This window comes from Phaenicophaeus curvirostris, unplaced genomic scaffold (assembly GCF_032191515.1).
Source record: "Phaenicophaeus curvirostris isolate KB17595 unplaced genomic scaffold, BPBGC_Pcur_1.0 scaffold_55, whole genome shotgun sequence".
Lineage (NCBI taxonomy): Eukaryota > Metazoa > Chordata > Aves > Cuculiformes > Cuculidae > Phaenicophaeus > Phaenicophaeus curvirostris.
The window spans coordinates 623468-651279 of NW_027206677.1; the positions used below are offsets into that span (position 1 = coordinate 623468).

Consider the following 27812-nt stretch of genomic DNA (forward strand, 5'->3'; position numbering starts at 1 on the left):
GAGGATGATGTCACAATAGGCACAGAACACACAGGCATTGTAAATGATGATTATGTCACAATAGTAGCAGACCACACAGACAATTTAATTGACGATGATGTCAAAATAGTCACAGGCATTGTAAATGAATGTGATGTAACAATAGGCACAGGCAAAGTAAATAAAGATGATGTCACAATAAGCTCAGGCATTGTAAATGACGATGATGTCGCAATAGGCAAAGACGACACAGGCATTGTAAATGACGATGATGTCACAATAGTCACAGAAGACACAGGCATTGTAAAAGATGATGATATCACAATAGGCACAGGCATTGTAATTGACGATGATGTCACTGTAGGCACAGGCATTGTAAATGACGATGATAAAATAGGGACAGGCAACAAATTTATTGTAAATGATGATGATGTCACAATAGGCACAGAAGAAACAGGCAATGTAAAGGACGATGATATCACAATAACCACACAGATTGTAAATGACTATAATGTCATAGTATAGCACAAGCATTGTAAATGACGATGATGTCAAAATAGGCGCCAGAATTGTAAATGACGATGTCGTCACAATAGGAACTGGTATTGTAAATGATGATGATGTCACAATAGGCACAGGCATTGTAAATGACGATGATGTCAGAATAGGCACAGGTAACACAGGCATTGTAAATGACGATGATGTCACAATAGGCTCAGGCATTGCAAATGACAAAGATGTCACACTAGTCATAGGTGACACAGGCATTGTAAATGGCGATCATGTCACAATAGGCACAGACAAAACAGGCATTGTAAATGATGATGATGTCACAGTAGTCAATGACGACACAGGCATTGTTAATGATGTTGATATCACAATAGGCACAGCCATTGTATATGATAAGTTTGTCACAATAGACATAGGCATTGAAAATAAAGATGATGTCACAATAGCCTAAGGCATTGTAAATGACGATTATTTCACTGTAGGCACAGGCAGTGTAGATGACGATCATGTCACAACAGGAAAAGGCATTGTACATGACAATGACGTCAGAATAGGAGCAAGCATTTTAAGCGAAGATGATTACACAATTGGCACAGACGACACAAGCATTGTAAATAACGATGATTTCACAATAGGCACAGACGACATAGGCATTGTAAATGACGATGACGTTACAATAGGCACAGGTACTGTAAATTGCAATGATGTCACAAAAGGCACAGACGACCCATGCATTCTAACTGTCGATGATGTCTCAATAGTCACAGACGACAAAGGCATTGTAAGTGACGATGATGTCAAAATAGGCACAGATGACAGGCATTCTAAATGATGATGATGACACAATAAGCACCGTCTTTGTAAATGACGATGATGTAACAATAGGCAGAAGCATTGTAAATTACTGTGATGTAGCAATAGGCAAAGGCATTGTAAATGACGATGATGTCACACTAGGCACAGGAATTGTAAATAAAGATGATGTCACTATAGACACAGGCATTGTAAAAGATGATGATATCACAATAGGCACAGGCAATGTAAATGACAGTGTTGTCAAAACAGGAACAGACGACAAAGGCATTGTAAATGACGATGATGCCACAATAGGCACAGGCATTGTATATGATGATGATGTCACAATAGTCACAGAAGACACAGGCATTGTAAATGACGATGATGTCACAATAGGCACGGATGACACAGGTAATAGAAATGGTGATGATGTCACAATAGCAACAGGCATTGTAAAAGATGATTATGTCAAAATATGTGCAGGCAACACAGGCATTGAAAAAGATGATGATGTCACAATAGGCACATGCATTTTAAAATACGATGATGTCACAGTAGGCACAGAAGACACAGGCATTGTAAATGATGATTATGTCACAATAGGAGCAGACCACACAGGCATTTTAATTGACGATGATGTCAAAATAGTCACAGAAGAAAAAGGCATTGTAAATGACGATGATGTCACAATAGGCAGAGTTGACACGCATTCTAAATGACGATGATGACGCAATAGGAACAGTCTTTTTATAGTAACGATCATGTCATAATATGACCAGGCATTGTAAATGACGGTAATGTCACAATAGGTACAGGAATTTTAAATGACGATAATATCACAATAGGTAGAGGCATTGTAAATGATGATGATGTCACAATAGGCACAGGCATTGTAAATGACGATGTGGTCAAAACAGTCACTGGCGACACAGGCATTATAAAAGACGATGATGTCACAATAGGCACAGGAATTGTAAATAACGATGATGTCACCACAGGCACAGTCATTGTAAATGACGATGATGTCACAATAGGCATCGGCATTGTAACTGATTATGGTGTAAGAATAGAGAAAGTGGACTCAGGTATTGTAAATGACAATGATGTCATAATAGGCACAGGAATTGTAAATGAAGATGATGTGAAGATACGTACAGGCATTCTAAATTACGATGATGTAACAATAGGCAAAGGCATAGTCAATGAGGATGATGTCACAATAGGCACAGGCTTTGTAAATGACGATGATATCACAATAGGCACAGGAAATTTAAATGACGATGATGTAATAATCGGCACAGGCGACACAGGCATTGTAAGTGAAGATGATGTAACAAAAGGCACAGAAAACACCGGCATTCTAAATGACGATGATGTCACAATAGGCGCAGGTATTGTAAAGGGCGATGATTTCACTATAGGCACAGATGACAAAGGCATTGAAAATGACGATGATATCACAATAGGTAGAGACGGCACAGGCATTGTAAATGACGATTATGTCACAATATGCACATTCATTGTATATGAAGATGATGTCTCAATAGGCACAGGCATTTTAAATGATGATGATGTTACAATACCGACAAGTGTAGTAATTGACGATGATGTCACAATCGTCACAGGCATTGTAATAACGATGATGTCACAATAGCCACAGGAATTGTAAATGACAATAATGACACAGTAAGCACAGGCAATGTAATTGGCGATGATATCACAATAGGCACAGGCATTGGAAATGACGATATCACAATAGTAACAGAAGACACAGGCATTGGAAATGATGATGTTGTCACAATAGGGACAGGCGACGCAGGTATTGTAATTGACAATGATGTCACAACAGGCACAGGCATTGTAAATGACAATGATGTCACAATAACACAGGCATTGAAAATGACTATGATGTCACAAAAGGCACAGGCATTTTAAATGACGATAATGTCACAAGGAGCACAGGCATCACAGTAAATGACGATTGTGTCAATATAGGCACAGATGACACAAGCACTGTAAATGATGATGATATCACAATGGGCGCAGGCATATCTAAAAATTACGTCACAATGGGCACAGATGACACAAGCATTGTACATGACAATGATGTCACAATGGTCACGGATGACACTGGCATCGTACATGACGATGATGTCAACATAGGCACAGAAGACAAAGGCATTGCAAATGTCGATGATGTCATAACATGCACAGAGGACAGGCATTTTAAATTACGTAGATATCACAATAGGCACAGATGACACAGGAATTGTAAATGATGATGATGTCAAATTAGGCACAGACGACACAGGAATTGTAAATGACAATGATGTCACAATAAGCACAGGCACTGTAAATAATGATGATGTCACGATAGATGCAGACATTGTAAATGACGATGATGTCACAACAGACGTAGGTATTGTAAATGACAATGATGTCACAATGGCTACAGGCATCTTGGTAAATGACAATGATGTCAAAATAGGCACGGAAGACACAGGCATTTTAAATGACGATGATGTCACAATAGGAACAGAAATAATTGTAAATGACGATGATGTCTCCACGGACACAGATGACACAGGCATTGTACATGACGATGATGTCAAAATAGGCACAGGCATTGTAAATGACGATGATGTCACGACAGGCACAGGCATTGTTAATGATGATGATGTCACCATTGGCACAGGCATTGTAAATGACTATGATTTCGCAATAGGAAGAAAAATCAAAGGCATTGTAAATGAAGAAGTCACAATATGCGCAGATGACGCAGGCATTGTAAATGACGATGATGTCACAAGGGGCACAGGCATCATAGTAAATGACAATTATGTACCTATAGGCACGGAAGACAGGCACTGTAAATAACGATGATATCACAATGGGCGCAGGCATAAATATAAATTACGATGTCAGAATGGGCACAGATGACACAAGCATTGTACATGACGATAATGTCACAATGGGAACAGAAGACACAGGCATTGTTCATGACGATGATGTCAGAACGGGCACAGATGACACAGGCATTTCACGTAACGATGACGTCACAGTGGGAACAGAAGACACAGGCATTGTGAATGACGATTATCTCACAAGCGGCACAGAAGACCCAGGCAATATAAATGACAATGATGTCAAAAAAGGCACAGACGTCACAGGCATTGTAAATGACGATGATGTCACAATAGGCAGAGGCGTTGTAAATGAAGATGATGTCACAAAGGGAACAGACGACACAGGCATCAAAAATGATGAAGATGTCACAATGGGCACAGACAACACAAGCATTGTAAATGACGGTGATGTCACAATAGGAACAGGCATTGCAAATGTTGATGTTGTCACAAAGGGAATGGACGGCACAGGCATTGTAAATGACGATGATGTCACAATAGGCACCAAAGACACAGACATTGTAAATAACGATGATGACACAATAGGCACAGACACAGTAAATGACGATGAAGTCACGATAGGAACAAGCATTGTAAAAGAGGATGATGTCACAATAGGCACCTACGACACAGGCATCGTAGATGACAAAGATGTCATATTAGGCACAGGGATTTTAAATGACGATGATGTCACAATAAGAACTGGCATTGTAAATTAAGGTGATGTCACAACAGGCACAGACGCCTGGCATTGTAAATGACGGTGATGTCACAGTAGGCACAGGCATTGTATATGACGATGATGTCGTAATAGGCACAGGCATTGTGAAAGATGTTGACGTCTCAACAGACACAGGAATTGTAAATGATGATGATGTCATAATAGGAACAGGCACTGTAAATTTCGATGATGTCACAATAGGCACTGGTATTTTAAATGACGATGAAGTCACCTATGACACAGGCATAGTGAATGACTATGATGTCACTATAGGCATAGGCATTTTATATGATGATGATGTCACAAGAGGCACAGGAGCTAAGAAATACGCTGATGACACAATAGGCCCAGACATTGTAAATGTAGGTGTTGACACAATTGACACAGGCATTGTAAAAGAGGATGATGTCACAATAGGCACAGGCATTATAAATGTCGATAATGAAACAATAGGCACAGGCATTGTAAATGTAGATGTTGACACAATTGGCAAAGGCATTGTAAATGAAGATGATGTCAAAACGGGCACAGGCATTGTAAATGACGATGATGTCACAATAGGCACAGATGTCACAGGCATTGTAAATGTAGATGTTGACACAATTGACACAGGCATTGTAAAAGAGGATGATGTCACAATAGGCACAGGCATTTTAAATGACGATGATGTGACAATAGGCACAGGCATTGTAAATGTAGATGTTGACAAAAATTGCACAGGCATTGTAAATGACTACGATGTCACAATAGGCACAGGCATTGTAAATGTACATGTTGACACAATTGGCAAGGCATTGTAGTAGACGATGATGTCACAATATGCGCCTACACCACAGTCATTGTAAATGACGACGATGTCACAATAGGCACAGGTATTGTAAATGAAGATGATATCACAATAGGCACAGGCATTTTAAATGATGATGATATCACAATAGTCACAGGAATTGTAAATGAAGATGATGTCACAACAGGCACAGGCATTGTATATGACAATAATGTCAAAATAGGCCCTGGAATTGCAAATGACAATGATGTCACAATAGGCAGAGGCATTGTATATGATGAAGATGTTACAATAGAGACAGGCATTGTAAATGACGATGATGTCACAACAGGCACAGGCATTGTAAATGACGATGATATCACAATAGGCACAGGCATTATAAATGTAGATGTTGACACAAATGGCACAGGCATTGTAAGTGACGATGATGTTACAATAGGCACTGGCATTGCAAATGACGATGATGTCACAATAGGAAGAGACGTCAAAGGCATTGTAAATTACGATGATGTCACAATTGGCAAAGGCGACACAGTTAAATGATGATGATGTCACAATTGGCACAGGCATTTTATATGATGATATCACAATAGGCACAGGCATTGTAAATGTAGATGTTGACACTATATGTACAGGCATTGTAAACTACGATGATGTCGCAATGTGCACAGGCATTGCAAATGACGATGATGTCACAATAGGCACTGACGTCACAGGCATTGTAAATCACGATGATGTCACAATAGGCACCGGCATTGTAAATGACGATGATCTTTCCAATCTCCAGGAAGAGCTGCAGGAAGGATTCTTGAAACTACAGGCCCATCAGTCTGACCTCAGTGCCAGGGACAGTCATGGAACAGGTGATCTTGAGTGCTATCATGAAGCACATGCAAGAGAACCAGTTGATCAGGCCCAGTCAACATGGGTTCACAAAAGGCAGGTCTTGCCAGACTAACCTGATCGCCTTCTATGACAAAGTGATTCGGCTGCTGGATGAGGGAAAGGCTGTGGATGTGGTCTTCCTGGACTTCAGTAAAGCCTTTGACACAGTTTCTCACAGCATTCTGCTTGAGAAACTGTCAGCCTCTGGCCTTTACAGGGGCACGCTCTCCTGGGTGGAAAACTGGTTGGATGGCCGGGCCCAGAGAGTGGTGGTAAATGGTGTGAAATCCAGTTGGAGGCCAGTGACAAGTGGGGTTCCCCAGGGCTCAGTGCTGGGTCCAGCCCTGTTCAATGTCTTTATCAATGACCTGGATGAAGGCATCGAGTGCACCCTTAGCAAGTTTGCAGATGACACTAAGCTGGGTGGAAGTGCTGATCTGCTGGAGGGTCGGGAGGCTCTGCAAAGGGATCTGAAGAGGCTGGACCACTGGGCAGAGTCCAATGGCATGAGGTTTAACAAGGCCAAATGCCGGGTCCTGCACTTGGGGCACAACAACCCTATGCAGTGCTAGAGACTAGGAGAAGTCTGTCTAGAAAGCTGCCTGGAGGAGAGGGACCTGTGGGCATTGGTTGACAGCAACTGAACATGAGCCAGCAGTGGCCCAGGTGGCCAAGAAGGCCAATGGCATCTTGGCTTGTATCAGAAACAGCGTGACCAGCAGGTCCAGGGAGGATCTTCTCCCTCTGGACTCAGCACTGGTGAGACCGCTCCTCGAATCCTGTGTTCAGTTCTGGGCCCCTCACCACAAGAAGGATGTTGAGACTCTGGAGTGAGTCCAGAGAAGAGCAACAAAGCTGGTGAGGGGGCTGGAGAGCAGGTCTTATGAGGAGCAGCTGAGAGAGCTGGGATTATTTAGCCTGGAGAAGAGGAGGCTGAGGGGAGACCTCATTGCTCTCTACAACTACCTAAAAGGAGGTTGTAGAGAGGATGGTGCTGGCCTCTTCTCCCAAGTGACAGGGGACAGGACAAGAGGGAATGGCCTCAAGCTCCACCAGGGTAGGTTTAGGCTAGACATTAGGAAGAAATTCTTCACAGAAAGGGTCATTAAGCACTGGAACAGGCTGCCCAGGGAGGTGGTTGATTCACCATCCCTGGAGGTGTTTCAGGTATGGGTGGATGAGGTGCTAAGGGGCATGGTTTAGTGTTTGCTAGGAATGGTTGGATTCGATTATCCGGTGGGTCTCTTCTAACCTGGTTATTCTATGATTCTATGATTCTATGACGTCACTATACGCACAGGCATTGTAAATGTAGATAATGACACAATAGGCACAGGCACTGTAAATGACGATGAAGTCACGATAGGAACAAGCATTGTAAAAGAGGATGATGTCACAATAGGCACCTACGACACAGGCATCGTAGATGACAATGATGTCACATTAGGCACAGGGATTTTAAATGACGATGATGTCACAATAAGAACTGGCATTGTAAATTAAGGTGATGTCACAACAGGCACAGACGCCTGGCATTGTAAATGACGGTGATGTCACAGTAGGCACAGGCATTGTATATGACGATGATGTAATAGGCACAGGCATTGTGAAAGATGTTGACGTCTCAACAGACACAGGAATTGTAAATGATGATGATGTCATAATAGGAACAGGCACTGTAAATTTTGATGATGTCACAATAGGCACTGGTATTTTAAATGACGATGAAGTCACCTATGACACAGGCATAGTGAATGACTATGATGTCACTATAGGCATAGGCATTTTATATGATGATGATGTCACAAGAGGCACAGGAGCTAAGAAATACGCTGATGACACAATAGGCCCAGACATTGTAAATGTAGGTGTTGACACAATTGACACAGGCATTGTAAAAGAGGATGATGTCACAATAGGCACAGGCATTATAAATGTCGATAATGAAACAATAGGCACAGGCATTGTAAATGTAGATGTTGACACAATTGGCAAAGGCATTGTAAATGAAGATGATGTCAAAACGGGCACAGGCATTGTAAATGACGATGATGTCACAATAGGCACAGGCATTTTAAATGACGATGATGTGACAATAGGCACAGGCATTGTAAATGTAGATGTTGACAAAAATTGCACAGGCATTGTAAATGACTACGATGTCACAATAGGCACAGGCATTTTAAATAACGATGATATCACAATAGGCCCTGGAATTGCAAATGACAATGATGTCACAATAGGCAGAGGCATTGTATAAGACGAAGATGTTACAATAGAGACAGGCATTGTAAATGATGATGACGTCACAACAGGCGCAGGCATTGTAAATGATAATGTCAGAATAGGCACAGGCATTATAAATGTAGATGTTGACACAAGAATTGAAAATTACGGTGATGTTACAAAAGGCACAGATGACACAGGCATTGTAAATGATGGTGATGTCACAATAGGCACAGACAACACAGGCATTTTTAATGACGATGTTGTCACAATAGGGACAGGCCACACAGGCATTGTAAATGACAATGATGACATAAGAGGCACAGGCATTGTAAATGACGAAGATGTCCCAATAGGCACTGGCAACACAGGCATTGTAAATGATGATGATGTCACAACAGACACAGACGACACTGGCATTGTAAATGACGATGATGTCACAATAAGGAGAGGTGACACAGGCATTTTAAATGACAATGATTTCACGATAGGCACAGGCATTGTAAATGACGATGATGTCAAAATAGGGACAGGAGACAATGGCATTTTAATGATGATGATTTCACAATAGGCACAGAAGACACAGGCATTGTAAATGACGATGATGTCACAATAGCTGCAGGCAAGTTAAATGATCATGATGTCACAATAGGCACAGAAGACACAGGCATTTTAAATGACGATGATGTCACAATACGCACAGACTACACCGACATTATTAATGATGGTGATGTCAGAATTGACACAGGCATTGTAAATGTTGATGATGTCACAAAAGGAACAGGCATTGTAAATGACGATGATGTCACAATAAACAGAGACTTTGTAACTGTCAATGATGTCACAGTAGGCACAGGCATTGTAAATTGGGAGCAAGTCACAATAGGAACAGGTATTGTAAAAGACGATGATGACGCAAGAGGAACAGGCATTGTAAATGATGATGATGTCACAATAGGTACAGGCATTGTAAATGATGATGTTGTCACAATAGCCACAGGAATTGTAAATGACGATGGTGTCACAGTAAGCACAGGCATAGTAAATGACGATGATGTCACAACAGGCAAAGGCTTTGTAAATTAAGATAATGTCACAAAAGTCACAGAAGACACAGGCATTGTAAATGACGATGATGTCACAATAGGCACAGGCATTGTAAATGACGATGATGTCACAATAGGCACAGGCGTTGTAAATTACGATGATGTCAAAAAAGGTACATGCGACACAGGCATTGTAAATGACGATGAGGTCACAATAGGCACAGGCATTGTAAAAGACAATTATGGACATTAAGCACAGACGAGAAAAGTATTGTAAATTACAATGATGTCACAATAGGCACAGACTATACAGGCATTTTAAATGACGATGATGTCACAAAAGGCACAGGCATTGTAAACGACAATGATATCACAATAGGCACAGACATTGTAAATGACTATGATGTCAGAATAGGCACAGGCATTGTAAATGACAATGATGTCATAATACCCGCAGAAAAATAAGGTATTGCAAGTGACAATGATGTCACAATACGCACAGATGACACAGTCATTGTAAATGATGATGATGACACAAGAGGAACATGCATTATTAATGACGATGCTGTCACAATAGTCAAAAAAGACACAGGCATTGTAAATGACGATGAAGTCAAAATAGGCACAGACGACAGGCATTGTAAAAAACGATGATGTCACAAAAAGCAGAGGCATTGTAAATGACGATGCTGTCAGAGTAGGCATAGGCATTGTAAATGACGATGATGTCACAAGAGGCACAGGAATCGTAAACAACAATGATGTTACAATAGGAAAAGGCATTGTAAATGACAATGATGTCATAATAGTAACAGATGAACAAGGTGTTTTAAATTACAATGATGTCACAATAGGCATATGTGACACAGACATTTTAATTGACGATGATGTCACAATAGGCACAGGCATAGTTAATTACGATGATGTCAAATAGGCACAGAAGACACAGGCATTGTAAATGACGATGATGTCAATATAGGGACAAGCAACGGAGTTATTTTAATCGAAGATGATGTCACAGTAGGCACAGGCGACACAGGCATTCTAAATAATGATGTCAGAAAAGGCACAGACTGCACAGGCATTGTAAATGACGATGATATCACAATAGACAAAGGTATTGTAAATGACGATGAAGTCAAAATAGGCACAGACGACGCAGGTATTGTAAAAAACAATGATGTCACAAAAGGCAGAGGCATTGTAAAGGACGATGATGTCACAATAGGCACAAGCATTGTAAATGACGATGATGTCGCAACAGGCATAGGCATTGTAAATGACGATGAAGTCAGGATAGGCACAGGCAACACAGGCATTCTAAATAATGATGATGTCACAAAAGGCACAGACGGCACAGGCATTGTAAATGACGCTGATGTCACAGTAGACACAGAAGAAAATGGCAATGTAAATGACGATGATATCACAATAGCTACAGGCATTGTAAATGACTATGCTCTCATATTATAGCACAGGCATTGTAAATGACGATGATGTCACAATAGGCACAGGCATTGTTATTGATGATGATGCCAAAATAGGGACAGGCGACAGAGTTATTGTAATTGACGATGATGTCACAGTAGGCACAGCGACACAGGCATTGTAAATGATGATGATACCACAATAGCCACAGGTATTGTTAAATGATGATGTTGTAACAATAGGCACAGGCATTCTAAATGACGACAAAGACACAAGAGGCACAGGCGATGGAAATGACGATGATGTGACAATAGGTACAGGCATTGTAAATTAAGATGATGTCACAAAAGGCACAGGCACTGTAAATGACGGTGATGTCAAAACAGGCAAAGACGGCATAGGCATTGTAAATGATGATGATGTCACTATAGGCACAGGCAGTGTAACCTTCAATGACGTCACAATAGGCACAGACAACACAGGCATTGTAAATGAAGATGTTATTACATTAGGAATAGATATTGTAAATGACGATGATGTCAAAAGAGCCACAGAAGACACAGGCATTGTAAAAGACGATGTCACAATAGGCACAGACCAAACAGGCATTGTAAACAAGGATGATGTCACATTAGGGACAGGTGACAAAGTCATTGTAAATGACTATGATGTCACAATAGGCACAGAAGGCTCAGGTATTGTAAGTGACGATGATATCACATTATGCACAGGCATTGTAAATGACGATGATGTCCCAACAGTCACAGGCATTGTAAATGACGATGATGTCACATTAGGCAAAATCATAGTAAATGACTACGATGTCAGAGTACGCACAGACAAGACAGGCATTTAAATGACGATGATGTTACAATAGCGGAGATGACAAGGCATTTTAAAATACGATGATGTCACAATAGGTACACGCATTGTAAATGACAATGATGTCACAATAGGCACAAACAGCACAGGCATTAAAATGATGATGCTGTCACAACAGGCACAGGCATTGTAAATTACGATGATGTCACAATAGGCACAGAGGGCATAGGCATTGTAAATGACGATGATGTCACAATAGGCACAGGCATCGTAAATGAAAATAAAGTCACTAAAGGCACAGAAGACAAAGGCTTTGTAAATTGTGATGATGTCACAATAGGCACAGGCAGTGTAAATGACAGTGATGTCACAACAGGCACAGGCATTGTAAATGACGATGCTGTCACAATAGCCACAGGCATTGTAAACTACGATGATGTCACAATAGGCACAGATGACACAGACATTGTTAATGACGTTGATGTCGCAATAGGTAGAGGTGACACAAGCATTGGAAATGACAATGATATCACAGTAGGCACAGAGGACATAGGCATTGTAAAGGACTACGATGTCACAATAGGCACAGAAGGCATAGGCATTGTAAATGACGATGATGTCACATTAGCCACAGGCATTGTAAATGTCAATGATGTCACTAAAGGCACAGATGACAAAGGCTTTGTTAATGACGATGATGTCACAAAGGGCATGTGCTTTGTAAATAATGATGATGTCACAATAGGGACAGGTGACACAGTTATTCTAAATGACGATGATGTCACAATAGCCACAGGCATTGTTAATGACTATGATGTAAGAGTAAGCACAGGCATTGTAAATGACGATGACGTCACAATAGGCACAGGCATTGTAAATGACGATGATGTCAGAATAGGAAAGGCAACATTGGCATTCTAAATGATGATGATATGAAAATAGGCATAGGCATTTTAAAAGACGATAATGTCACAATAGGCATAGGCTACACAGTCATTGTAAATGACGATGATATCACTACGGGCACAGACGTCAAAGGCATTGTAAATGACGTTGATATCACAATAGGCACAGGCATTGTAAAAGATGATGATGTCAAATAGACATAGGCGACACAGGCATTGTAAATGACGATGATGTCACAATAGGAAAAGACAATACAGGCATTGGAAATGAAGATGATATGACATTAGGAACAGGCATTGTAAATGTCAAAGTTGTTACAATAGGCACAGCCATTGTAAATGACGTTTATGTCGCAATAGGCACAGGCACTGTAAATGAAGATGATGTCAAAATAGGCACAGGCATTGTAAATGACGATGATGTCACAAGTGGCCCAGACATTTTTAACGACGATGATGTAACAATAGGCACAGCCATTGTAAAAGACAATGATGTCAGAATAGGCACAGACAACACAGGCATTGTAAATGACGATGATGTTAAAATAGGCAACAAGAACACAGGCATTGTAAATAACGATGATGTCACAATGGGCAGAGGCATTTTAAATGATGATGATGTCACAATAGGCACAGACGGCACAGGCTTTTTAAATGATGATGATGTCACAATAGGCACAGACGACACAGGCATTGTAAGTGACGATGATGTAACAATAGCCACAGGCATTGTAAATGACAATGATATCATAATAGGCACAGGTACTTTAAATGATGATGATGTCACAAAAGGCACAGGCATTGTAAAAGATGATGATGCCGCAATGGGCAAAGGAATTTTAAATGACGATGATGTCACAATAGGCACAATAATAGTAAATGACTACGATGTAAGAATACGCACAGAAAAGACAGGCAGTGTAAATGACGATGATGTTACAATTGGAAAAGACCACAAAGGCATTTTAAATGACGATGATGTCACAATAGGTACAGGTGACAGAGGCATTTAAATGACTATGCTGTCACAATAGGCACAGTCATTGTAAATTATGATGATGTCACAATAGGCACTGGTGACACAGGCATTGTTAATGACGTTGATATTACAATAGGGAGAGGAGACACAGGCATTGTAAATGACGATGATGTCACAAAATGCACAAGCATTGTAAATGACAATGATGTCGCAATAGCCACAGGAATTGTAAATGATGATGATGTCACATAAGCACAGGCATTGTAGATGTCGAAGATTTCACAATAGGCATTGGCGACACAGGCATTGTAAATAACGATAATGTCACAATAGGCAAAGACGACACAGGTATTTAAACGGGAATGGTGTCAATATAGGAATAGGCGACACAGGCATAGTTAATGACAATGATGTCACAATAGGAACAGGCATTGTAAATGACGATGATGTCAAAATAGGACCGGCAACACAGGTATTTTAATTGACGATTATGTCACAATATGCACAGATGGCACCGGCAGTGTAAATGAAGTTGATGTCACAATAGGCACAGGCATTTTAAATGTTGATGATGGCACAATAGCCACAGGCATTGTAAATGGTGATGATGTCACAATAGTAACAGAAGACACAGGCATTCTAAATGACAATCATGTCACAATATGCAGAGACGACACAGGCATTGTAAATGATGATGATCTCACAATAGGGACAGGCATTGTAAATGACGATGATTTCACAGTAGGTACTGGTGACACAGGCATTGTAATTGACGATGATGTGACAATAGGGACAGGCGACACAGGCATTGTAAATCACGAGCATGTCACAATAGCCACAGGCATTGTAAATGACGTTGATATCACAATAGTCACAGCCTACAAAATCATTATAAATGAAGATGATGTAACAATAGACACAGGTATTGTAAATTACGATGATGTCAAATAGGCACAGACGACACAGGCATTGTAAATGACGGTTATGTCACAATAGGCAGAGGCATTGTAAATGAAGATGATGTCACAATAGGCACAGACGACAGGCATTGTAAATGACGATGATGTCAGAATAGGCAAAGAAAACACAGGCATTGCAAAAGACGATGATGTCTCAATATGCAAAGACGACACAGGCATTGTAAATGACGATGATGACACAAGAGGCATAGTCATTGTAAATAACGATGATGTCACAATAGGCAGAGGCATTGTAAATAACGATGATGTCACAATAGGCATAATCATTGTAAATGACGATGATGTCACAATAGGAACAGGCATTTTAAATGACATTGATGTCACAATAGGCACAGGCATTGTCAATGACGATGATGTCACAGTAGGCACAGATGGCACAAACATTGTAAATTGCAATGATATCAAAATTGGCACAGACAACACAGTCACTGTAAATGACTATGATGTCACAATATGCGCAGGCATTGTAACCAAATATGACGTCAAAATAAGCACAGAAGGCACAGGTATTTTAAATGATGATGATTTCATAATAGGCACAGAAGACAAAGGCATTGTTAACCACGATGATGTAACAATAGGCCCAGGCATTGTAAATGACGATGATGTCACAATAGGCCCAGGCATTGTAAATGATGATGATGTCACAATAGCCACAGGCATTGTAAATGACGATGATGTCACAGTAGCCACTCTCATTGTAAATGACAATGAAGTCACAATAGGTGCAGGCATTGCACATGATGATGATGTCACTTTAGTCACAGAAGACACAGGTATTTTAAATGACAATGATGTCACAATAGGCATAGGTGACACAGGCATTTTAAATGACGATGATGTCACAATAGGCACAGGCATTGTTAATTACGATGATGTCAAATATGCACAGAAGACACAGGCATTGTAAATGATGATGATGTCAAAATAGACATAGGCATTGAAAATGACAATGATGTCAGAATAGACACAGGCCTTGTAAATGAAGATGATGTCACTGTAGGCACAGGCATTATAAATGACGATCATGTCTCAATAGGCACAGGTATTGTAGATGACGATGATGTCACAATAGGCAAAGACAGCAGAGGCAATATAAATGACTATGACGTCACAATAGGCGCAGGCATTGTAACGGATGATGACATCAAAATAGGCACAGACGACACAGGGATTGTAAATGATGATGATTTCACAATAGGCCGAGGCATTGTAAATGACGATGATGTCACAATAGGCACAGACATTGTAAATGATGATCATGTCACAATAGCCACAGGTATTTTAAATGACGATGATGTCACAATAGGCACAGGCATTGTAAATGATGATGATGTCACAATAGGCACAGGCATTGTAAATGACGATGATGTCACAATAGGCACAGACAACACTGCCATTGTAAATGACGATTTCAAAATAGGCACAGAAGACACAGGCATTGTAAAAGACGATGACGTCACAATAGGCACAGACGACAAAGACACTGTAAATGACGATGATGTCACAATAGGCACAGACATTGTAAATGATGATCATGTCACAACAGCCACAGGTATTTTAAATGACAATTATGTCACAATATGCATGGGCATTGTAAATGATGATGATGTCACAATAGGCACAGGTATTGTGACTGACGATGATGTCACAATAGGCACAGGCATTGTAAATAACGATGATGTCACAATAGGCACATGCATTGTAAATGACGATGATGTCACAGTAGCCACTCTCATTGTAAATGACAATGAAGTCACAATAGGTGCAGGCATTGCACATGATGATGATGTCACTTTAGTCACAGAAGACACAGGTATTTTAAATGACAATGATGTCACAATAGGCATAGGTGACACAGGCATTTTAAATGACGATGATGTCACAATAGGCACAGGCATTGTTAATTACGATGATGTCAAATATGCACAGAAGACACAGGCATTGTAAATGATGATGATGTCAAAATAGACATAGGCATTGAAAATGACAATGATGTCAGAATAGACACAGGCCTTGTAAATGAAGATGATGTCACTGTAGGCACAGGCATTATAAATGACGATCATGTCTCAATAGGCACAGGTATTGTAGATGACGATGATGTCACAATAGGCAAAGACAGCAGAGGCAATATAAATGACTATGACGTCACAATAGGCGCAGGCATTGTAACGGATGATGACATCAAAATAGGCACAGACGACACAGGGATTGTAAATGATGATGATTTCACAATAGGCCGAGGCATTGTAAATGACGATGATGTCACAATAGGCACAGACATTGTAAATGATGATCATGTCACAATAGCCACAGGTATTTTAAATGACGATGATGTCACAATAGGCACAGGCATTGTAAATGATGATGATGTCACAATAGGCACAGGCATTGTAAATGACGATGATGTCACAATAGGCACAGACAACACTGCCATTGTAAATGACGATTTCAAAATAGGCACAGAAGACACAGGCATTGTAAAAGACGATGACGTCACAATAGGCACAGACGACAAAGACACTGTAAATGACGATGATGTCACAATAGGCACAGACATTGTAAATGATGATCATGTCACAACAGCCACAGGTATTTTAAATGACAATTATGTCACAATATGCATGGGCATTGTAAATGATGATGATGTCACAATAGGCACAGGTATTGTGACTGACGATGATGTCACAATAGGCACAGGCATTGTAAATAACGATGATGTCACAATAGGCACATGCATTGTAAATGACGATGATGTCACAATAGGCACAGACAACACTGGCATTGTAAATGACGATTTCAAAATAGGCACAGACAACACAGGCATTGTAAAAGACGATGACGTCACAATAGGCACAGATGACAAAGACATTGTAAATGACGATGATGTCACAATAGGCACAGGTATTGTGACTGATGATGTCACAATAGGCACAGGCAATGTAAATAGCGATGATGTCACAATAGGCACATGCATTGTAAATGGCATTGATGTCACAATGGGCACAGACAACACAGACATTGTAAATGGCAATGATATCACAATAGGCACAGACAACACAGGATGTGTAAATGACGATGTTGTCATGCCGCGGCGTGAGGGACCAAGCGATCAAATCAATGTGATTGAGAAAGCAAGGCCGTCTTTATTGAGAAAGAATCAGGTTATGTACTTTTCTTCTACTTGATTACATCATTGTATTATAATTTCATTGATTGATCAAACACACAATTATATGTTCCATGGTTACATGCATATTGAATATCCATCCCCCTTTAAGCTAATATATCACTACCTTTCACATGCTATTTTACTCTTAACATCTTGTGCAACCACTATGCTCAAGAACGCAGCATTCTGTTACGGTTTCTGCATCCATAAACACGCTACCTTATCTATAGCTAAACTTAATGTTCTACCAGGGAATTGCTTGTACAGCCAACTGCTCCCAACTATTGTTCAGCTAGGAGCCTGTTTGTACAATTCCTCCGAAGGAATATGTCCTTGCTCGTTTAACCATTTCTCAACAATTCCCCTTTTTTCTTCTTGTACAAGCAATACCCTATCCGACAACTTAGACATTTGTTTCATTATACACCCATATACCAAGCGAACTATGATTATGATTAGCAATATGATCCCAAGCCAGCGTAAAGCCTCTTTTAAACATGACACTAGCCATGGAGAAAGATTGCCAAACGTTGATGTTAAACACTTGTCGAATGGACTAGAAGACAATGTCACATTCTGTGTGTGAGTCTGTAACCACTGTAACTTCTTATTAACAGACTCACTATGGTCAGAAAGGTTAAAGCAACACATTCCCTCAAAATCTTCACAACCATGGCCTTGTGTTAGCAATAAAAAATCTATAGCAGCTTGATTTTGCAATACAGCATGTCGCAGACTATCCATATCTTGAGATAACTGAGCAATGATTTCAGTGGTTACATTAGACTGCTTAACTGTCCAGCAAGCAAGGCGTTCTAGTGTCCTTAAAGCATGTGCAGTTCCTATGCCTGGAATCAACGATGCAGCGATTCTCAAAACTAATCCCCATAACTGTACATTGTCATTGCAGTCTGAAGGCAATTGTTGAATTGGTCATTTAGCATGACTTAAACCTTGAATTGTGGATCAATTTAACACCAACATGGTTAATTTTCCAAGATAGCAAGGACCTCCTTATGCATTTTTAGGGATACCCTGCCATGCTCTGTCACCACAAATCAAAAAGACATTTGGAGGTAATGCCTTAGCAGTATTGTTTGCCCAAATACGAATTTGATTAGGTACCCATCCATAGGCATTTAATGGTTCATTTTCATTTTTATAACCACAATACGAGCCAATATTATACAAAGTATCCTTAGGGGTTAACCAAGTGGCCGATTGATTTTTCAAGAAGGAATAAAAGCCAAATAGAAAACATGTTTGTGTATAATTTTGTGTAACATTTCCAACAACCATGGATCCGGCTATATCAATTTCTTGTGGATCCCATGGTAAGGTTCGATTCAATCCATTGATCAGGTTAGCACTACACTCACAAACGCTGGTGGTGTTATTACAGGTGCCAACACTGAAACAGTTAAAGACTTTGCTGTCATAACCTGGAAAGCCAAACAAACAGGTACAAAAGGGATCCGTAGCTGTAGCAAGAGCTAGGCAAAAAGCGGAGTTGCCAGTCTGTTTGGCCCAAGTCACCCATAATGTTATAACCTCGTCCCCATGTTAGTAGCTTATACAGCCCTCGGTGATTATCATTGTAATCATTTTAAATTTAGTGACTATGGTTTTTGGGGTTAGTGTGGCAAAATATCCACTCAATAATTCGTAATGAATCTTTTGAATTTTTCTCTATCATTGCCTCAATTATCCCTAAAGGTTGTCTGCACTAGGACCCAGCAGCTGCTGATGAGTGACACTGGAATGCACAGTGTTCTCACAAATTGGCATTCCCCTAGAGAGATAACATTGTTAACTCCCCTGGTCTTTTTCAAAGCTGAAATTAAAAAAAAGCTTAGAAAGAAGGAGAAGGGGGTGGGGGGGGCGCACTCACACACATACAGCTGCACGTTTTGCTAGGTATTTTAAAACTTTTCCTTCTGAAGCCTTTCATTCCAAAGATCCCCAGGTAAATCTACCTGTTTGCCAGCTTAGTGGACATTTGAGATTGAAAGGTCCCAGAGATATATTTTCAAGATTAATCAAAACCAATTTGTAAGTCTTACAAACGTTTGAAGTACTTCAAACACACACACACACGACCACTCATTTCTCAGCTAGCCGAATACATTCATACAATGTTGGTTATCACTTAAAATAAGTAGATGTATTATCTAATAAGGTTTATATCGATTGTCTAACAAATATTTCACTTATGGTAGTTTGTTTGTTGGTTTGGGTTTTTTTGTTTTTTTTTTTGTAGTTTCTGTATTGATAGAATCGCGGACTGGTCAGTTGAACAACAGCCTCTGTCTTCCCATATGCCTATTCCCAGCCAAATTATTGATAATCATTCTAATTACAAGTTAGTAAAGCCACCCTCCAATGGTCCTTTTACGTTCCATGGTATTGTGTGAAGTGCGGATGATTGCAGCACTACTGCGATGGTGGTGATCACGTCTATCTCGGTGGTGCCTCTGGTTCTTGCTCTGAGGTGAGAGCTGCTGCTTGCCGTGGAGGCGTCTGTGTTGGTATATGCCTCTGAACTGTGCTTTGCTCCTGATTTTCTGACAATACTGTCCCGTTCTTATCCCATTTTGATTTACACCAACTGGTAAAATGTTTGCCCTTTCCACACCGAGGGCAGATTTTAGGCCCTCTCTCCTGGTGTTGCATGTGGCAGTCTCTTTTAAAATGTCTCTCCTTGCTGCATCTCTAACAGAATGTATTTCTGTCCCAGATTACAGTCAGGGCAGCAGCTACCAGCTGTGCTTGATAGGTAGATGATACCAGCTGTGCTTGATAGGTAGATGATTCCAGCTGTTGTAGGATTTTTCAGACTGCATCATATCTTTCCATATTCGTCATTAGGATTTTTTGTCACTGATTGCAAAATTAAGGTTCCTGTAACTGCTCGGTTGTCTTACTTGCTTGTCAAGCACATCCTTCGATCTATCTATAAACACCATATATGGGTCATGCTTGTTTCAACTTTCCAACAACCAGTATCTTTATAAGTGTTTGATAAATCAAAAAGCCGCATCTGTTGTAAAATTGCATTATTCAAACTGTCTTGATTCTTGAACTGCTACCAACATTGTTCAATCAAGCCATTTCTTATCGTATCTGTTAACAGTCCCTTCTGCAATGCTGAAACTGCTTGCGTTTCGCAGCAGCAGTAGGCGGCCCCTGCTCAGCCCAGGGCATAGGCCCCCCCCACGGTGAATCGCTCCGCAGGAGCTGGAGGGGTGGGGGAGCCAGGCGGCTTGGTTCTCTTCATGGTATTTCGCCGCTTCTTCCTCTAACTCCCTCTCTTCACTATCAGATAAAAGATCATTATCTAACTCTGGAGGAGCTGACGGCACAGGCACTTGAACCTCTCCTTTGGCAGGAGTCGAGGGTCCCAATATAACAGTAGAGCAAATTGGTGGCTCTGAAATGTAGTCGCTACCCAGAACAAACCGCCCCGGCTCGGATTGGATACCTTCCAGCTGGTTAGTGGCTATCGCTGCAACTTTTTTTCTGCATGATACTGTTTTAAAGAGTTAGTGACTGCTCGCCACTGTTTCATTAACTTTTTCGCAGTCTTATCTTCATCGATAACCTTATGCCATAACTTATCTCCAAACTCTCGCCAGGCTATATCATTAAACAACAATCCAGGATCCTGAAAACACCCGAGACTCATCCCATATGCTGTCAGTCCTAGCAAATCCTTTTTTGGACTAATGTCTGGTACTTTTCGCTTTTCTAAAAAGCGTTGCAATAAATCGAGGGCTACTTGCTTTTCCATGGTTACCGGTAACTCTAACAACACAAAAAAAAGGTGCAGCCTTACACTTGCAGTAGCCCTCCTTGGACGGCAAACCCCTTCTATGAGGTCAGTTCAGGCATGGATTGCATACTTCTGTTCCAGCCAGGTGTTGATTTTTGCCCCCCCGTCACTGCTACCGGTGCTTTTCCGAGCTCCCACCGTTTTTTCCGGTCTTACCAAAATGCCTTTTCTTGTCCCTTGTTCGGGTGCCAAAATGCCGGCACGGGAGCAACCAAGTGGTCAAATCAATATGATCGATAAAGCAAGGTTGACTTTATTTAAAAGAAGTTAGGTTATATACTTTCCTTATACTCAATTACATCATCGTTTTACAATTTCATTGGTTAGTAACAGCATGCAAATACATATTCATTGGCTATATTCATAGTGCCCCCATGTTAATATTCATTAACTACTACGTGCTATTTTGCTTCTAACATCCTGCTACAGTTTCTATGTTCAAGGACACAACGCCCTGTTTTGATTAAAGTTTTCTAAACTATGTGCTGACTCATCTTAGAGTAAGGCTTAATGTTATCAAAAAGAATTGCTTGTACAGCCACCTGCTCTCAGCTCATCATTTAACAGTGAGATTGTTTATACAGCTCCTTCAAGGGCCTTGTTCACTTAACCATTTCCCAACAAAGCAACATGCCACACATGCCATGTACATGCCATACACATGCATCCAACACACTAGCACATGCCATCAAGATGACATCCAGCCATGGACATGGCACGCACACACCATGAAAGTGACACACCAGCCATGCACATTTCTTGCACATGCTACGCACATACCTTGCACACACAAGTAACATGCCACATATGCCATGTGCATGTTATGTACATTCTGTGTACATGCTATACATATGCATCAAACACACTAGCACACGTCATCAGGATGACACACCAGCCATACACACGTCATACACATTCTAGGCTCACGCTATGCTCACCCCATGCACACATCACGCATGTGCCTTGCACATGTAAGCAACATAGAGTCATAGAATAACCAGGTTGGAAGAGACCCACCGGATCATCGAGTCCAACCATTCCTAGCAAACACTAAACCATACCCCTTAGCACCTCATCCACCCATGCCTTAAACACCTCCAGGGAAGGTGACTCAACCACCTCCCTGGGCAGCCTGTTCCAGGGCCCAATGACCCTTTCTGTGAAGAATTTTTTCCTAATGTCCAGCCTAAAGCTCCCCTGGTGGAACTTGAGGCCATTCCCTCTTGTCCTGTCCCCTGTCACTTGAGAGAAGAGGCCAGCACCATCCTCTCTCCATAACCTCCTTTCAGGTAGTTATAGAGAGCGATGAGGTCTCCCCTCAGTGTCCTCTTCTCCAGGCTAAACACCCCCAGCTCTCTTAGCTGCTCCTCGTAAGACCTGCTCTCCAGCCCCCTCACCAGCTTCGTTGCTCTTCTCTGGACTCGCTCCAGAGCCTCCACATTCTTCTTGTGGTTAGGGGCCAAGAACTGAACGCAGTATTTGAGGAGTGGTCTCACCAGTGCCGAGTACAGAGGGAGAAGAACCTCCCTGGACCTGCTGGTCACGCCATTTCTGATACAAGCCAAGATGCCATTGGCCTTCTTGGCCACAGATGGCTCATATTCAGTCAGCTGTCAACCAACACCCCCAGGTCCCTCTCCTCGAGGCAGCTTTCTAGACAGACTTCTCCTAGTCTGTAGCACTGCATAGGGTTGTTGTGCCCCAAGTGCAGGACCCGGCATTTGGCCTTGTTAAACCTCATGCCATTGGACTCTGCCCAGCCATCCAGCCTCTTCAGATCCCTTTGCAGAGCCTCCCGACCCTCCAGCAGATCAACACTTCCACCCAGCTTAGTGTTGTCCGCAAACTTGCTAAGGGTGCACTCGATGCCTTCATCCAGGTCATTGATAAAGACATTGAACAGGGCTGGACCCAGCACTGAGCCCTGGGGAACCCCACTTGTCACTGGCCTCCAGCTGGAGTTGACTCCATTTCCCACCACTCTCTGGGCCCTCCAGCCAACCAGTTTTCCACCCAGGAGAGGGTGCGCCTCTCCAGGCCAGAGGTGACAGTTTCCGAAGCAGAATGCTGTGAGAAACTGTGTCAAAGGCTTTACTGAAGTCCAGGAAGATCCATCCACAGCCTTTCCCTCATCCAGCAGCTGAGTCACTTTGTCAAAGAAGGCAATCAGGTTAGTCTGGCAAGACCTGCCTTTTGTGAACCCGTGTTGACTGGGCCTGATCACCCGGTTCTCTTGCATGAGCTTCATGATCGCACTCAAGATCACCTGCTCCATGACTTTCCCTGGCCCTGAGGTCAGAATGACAGGCCTGTAGTTTCCTGGATCCTCCCTGTGACCCTTCTTGTAGATGGGCACATCAGCCTCCAGTCCAGTGGAACTTCCCCAGTCAGCCAGGACTGTTGGAAGATGAGGGAAAGTGGTTTGGCCAGCACATCTGCCAACTCCTTCAATACCCTTGGATGAATCCCATCCGGCCCCATAGACTTGTGGGTGTCTAGTCGGGCTAGCAAGACTCTGACCGCCTCCTCTTGGATCATGGGAGCCTCATTTTGCTCCTCTAGCTCCTGGGTTTGTACACAGACAGAACGACCCTCCTTACAATTAAAGACTGGGGCAAAGAAGGCATTAAGTACCTCAGCCTTTTCCTCATCCCCTGTCACTGTTGTTCCTTCTGTGTCCAATAGGGACTGTATGGTCTCCCTAGTCCTCCTTTTATTATTTATATATTTATAGAAGGATTTTTTGTTATCTTTCACAGACTTTGCCAATCTGATTTCTAGCTGAGCCTTAGCCCTTCTGATTTTTTCTATACACAATCTCACTTCCCTCCTGCAGTCCACCCAAGAGGCCGATCCCCTTCTTCCAGAGCCCATAAACATTTCACTTCTTCTTGATATCACTCAAGATCTCTCTGTTCAACCAAGCTGGCTTTCTCCCCTGCCGGCTTTTTTTCTGGAACATGGGGATGGCTTTCTCCTGAGCTGCTAGGATTTCCTTTTTGAAGAGCTCCCAGCCCTCATGGGCTCACTTGCCCTTAAGGACTGTCTTCCATGAGACTTCGCCAACCAGCCTTCTGAACAGTCCAAAACCTGCCCTCTGGAAATTTAATGCTACTGTCCTGCTAACCAGCCTCTTCACTTCACCTAGAACAGAAAACCGTATCATCTCATGATCACTTTGTCCTAGACATGTCACACACCATGTCTATGTTACGTAAATGCCACGTACACACCATGCATACGCCATGCACAAGCCTTGCACACAGAAGCAACGTGCTACCCACGTGCCTTGGACACAGAAGCAACATGCCACACGGTGTTCATGTTATGTGCATGCTGTTTACACACCATCCACATGCCTTGCACCCGCTAGCACACGCCAATAAGATGATGCACCAGCCATGCACACACCATGCACATGCCATGCATACACCACTGTGCCCATGCACACGCTGTGCACATGCCAGGCTCGTGCCACAAGCACACCATCCACATGACACACACACGCCTTGCACACACAAGCAACATGTCACACACGCCATGTGCTTGTTATGTTTATGCCTCGTACATGCTTACACACACCACAGACACGGCAGCACGCTGCCCTCCCGCTGGCTGTGGCCAATGGGATGCAGGCTGGGACTGGGAGTGGGACAGTGCCCCGTGTCCCTCCCGTCCCCCCGAAACCCTCCTGTCCCTGCCCGGGGTGCCGCGCGAGGCCGGGGGGAGGGCCTTTCCTCTTATGGCTGCTCATTTTTTTAGTCTCTCTATGACAGCTTTATTGGACTTGACTTTTAGCCTCATGACTGTGCATAAGATGTGGCTGAATGCGACGGGAAGACTGCTGGGGAAATGGCAAGAAGAGGATCGACAAGAAACAGTGGAACACGCCCTTTAGAGTTTGCTGCTCGTCCTGCTGCTGAGAAGTGGGAGTGTCTCTGAATTTGCTACTGCGTGAGACAGATTGAAGACGTTTAATAAAAGTTCAGTTCTATCTAAATGGTAGATGGGACTATGCTTATGTAAAGCATATTGTATGTAACTGTAACCAATACGCTTCAAAGCACTGTATCTCAGCAGCTAGAACATGGAAGGAATCTTCTAATCTGTACAGGTTTTTAACAGTGATAATTGACATTTAGGGTCTTAATAACATCTATATTTTTATATCATTTCAATCAAGCCTGGCTGTCATACATTGAAATTTCAGTAAAGCCCCAACATTTTATACTTAGGAGTAATTTCTTCTTACCCATCCTAAGTGGGATGCTATAGTTTTGCTGTTAAAAGGGTGGGTCTTGTTCAGAAACCTCTGAAGGTCATAGTTGGGTTGGTTAAGTCTGTGCCACACCTGTGGTCAGCAACTAGGTACAGGTGAAGCGTTTGCCCCTTAAAAGGCCTCTTGATTCAGAGCTGGCTCTCACCTGCAGCTCGAGCATTCAGTGAAGGAAGGGGCTACAGAAGCCTGCCTTTCTTCCTTTCTTTGCTGGGTTTTGAGCAGTCGTGTGGTCTTCTTCATGGGGCATTTGAGCCTCCTGTCATCGTTTCTTCTGTGAGTTTCAGGTAATGGTTTTGCTTGTGGATTTGCTTTTTAGTCTTAGAGTAAAATTGGTTTGCAATGTGGCAGCTTCAGAGAGATGTTACCACAAACATTTGCAGTCAATGTCATCCTTCTTTGTTCTTGTTTTATTAGTAGAAGTAGGGATGGTTTTTTTAGTTTTTTTTTTTTTTTAATCTATTGGGGCCCTAAGGATTTAGGCTTAGCCTAAATAAGATTTCCAGTGTAGTTTTAGCGATAGCTGCTACTGATTTTCCCAGAGGTGGTTTGTTTAATTTGGGGTTTGTGTCATAAGGAGTTGAAAATTATATTTGCCCAGAGCTTTTTGATGAAATGCCCAAGAAAACTATTAGCTTGCCTGTATTGCCAGGATTTTTTTTTTTTTTCCTAAATCTACATCAGTACCAGAGGACTCAAAGGAGGTAAATACGAGAGCAGTATTTAAAGCACTTTCTAGGGGAGAGTTAGTAAACCATTCACAGTAAGGCTGTGACAACTGTGCCAGGCAAGTGATTGGAAATGGTAACTAAGAATGGAATTAGAGGGTATGGCTAAGTGTGGTGTTTGGGGTTATCCTACTGCATGCACCTGTGGGAGTTTTTTGAGGAAAACTGCAGTCATGTAAATTAGGATGATTTGGTTGACGCTGCTTTATCTACTGTTTAGATGATGTTTTCTCAAGAGCAGGAAGAAAGAGCTATTCCTATGCACTAGCTAAAGCTACGTATGGATTTTTTTTGCCGGCAGATAGAACTGCTGAGTTCTGTTGACATACTGAATGAGAGTACTGGGGAGGGGGGGGGGTGGTGGTGGTGGTGTTGAATTTCTGCCCTCTTTTGTGCTTTTCTGTTGTTGCTTAACTCCTGCTCAGAATTGAAAATGTTTTGAGTAGAGAGAACGTAAGAGGTTTTAGATATAGTGCCTACTTACACGAGAATTGTACTGTTATCATGTTTTTAGAAAATGTTTTCATTTATGTGGTGACTGTTCCAAGTAGTTTTATGTAGAAAGCCCTGTTTAAAAAGCAGTGAATAGTGAGCTCTTGCAGGAGAGTTAAGGTTGTTCAGACAGGGTAAATGAGTGTGGTCCAGAAACACTGCTTTTTGGTCAAGTGAGTAAAATAGCAACTGAACGATGCTCTTCCTTGCCAAGCTGTGTGTGGCTGTGCCATCATGGAATTTCCTGTTGTGTGTTTTCACTTTAGGAAAACAGATAATTTGGTTTACGCTTTGATCAAAATACTTTGCTGCGCTGCTTTTCTGATAGTACTCTTGGGAT

General features: G+C 41.8%; 1 protein-coding gene across 1 annotated transcript in view; it reads left to right on the forward strand.

The window, feature by feature from the left end:
- The first annotated feature begins 1301 nt into the window (after window positions 1-1301).
- LOC138734066 (perilipin-4-like) overlaps window positions 1302-27812 on the forward strand; it is a 43333-nt gene continuing 16822 nt past the window's right edge. Inside the window, exons 1-12 of the mRNA XM_069881626.1 lie at window positions 1302-1695; window positions 2094-2435; window positions 3175-3482; window positions 4136-4409; window positions 5005-5472; window positions 6334-6561; window positions 8146-8832; window positions 9381-9701; window positions 10790-11017; window positions 11715-11978; window positions 13371-13529; window positions 13767-14000. Of these exons, the coding sequence (XP_069737727.1) occupies window positions 1302-1695; window positions 2094-2435; window positions 3175-3482; window positions 4136-4409; window positions 5005-5472; window positions 6334-6561; window positions 8146-8832; window positions 9381-9701; window positions 10790-11017; window positions 11715-11978; window positions 13371-13529; window positions 13767-14000 (3907 nt within the window). The remainder of the gene's footprint in view (window positions 1696-2093; window positions 2436-3174; window positions 3483-4135; window positions 4410-5004; window positions 5473-6333; window positions 6562-8145; window positions 8833-9380; window positions 9702-10789; window positions 11018-11714; window positions 11979-13370; window positions 13530-13766; window positions 14001-27812) is intronic.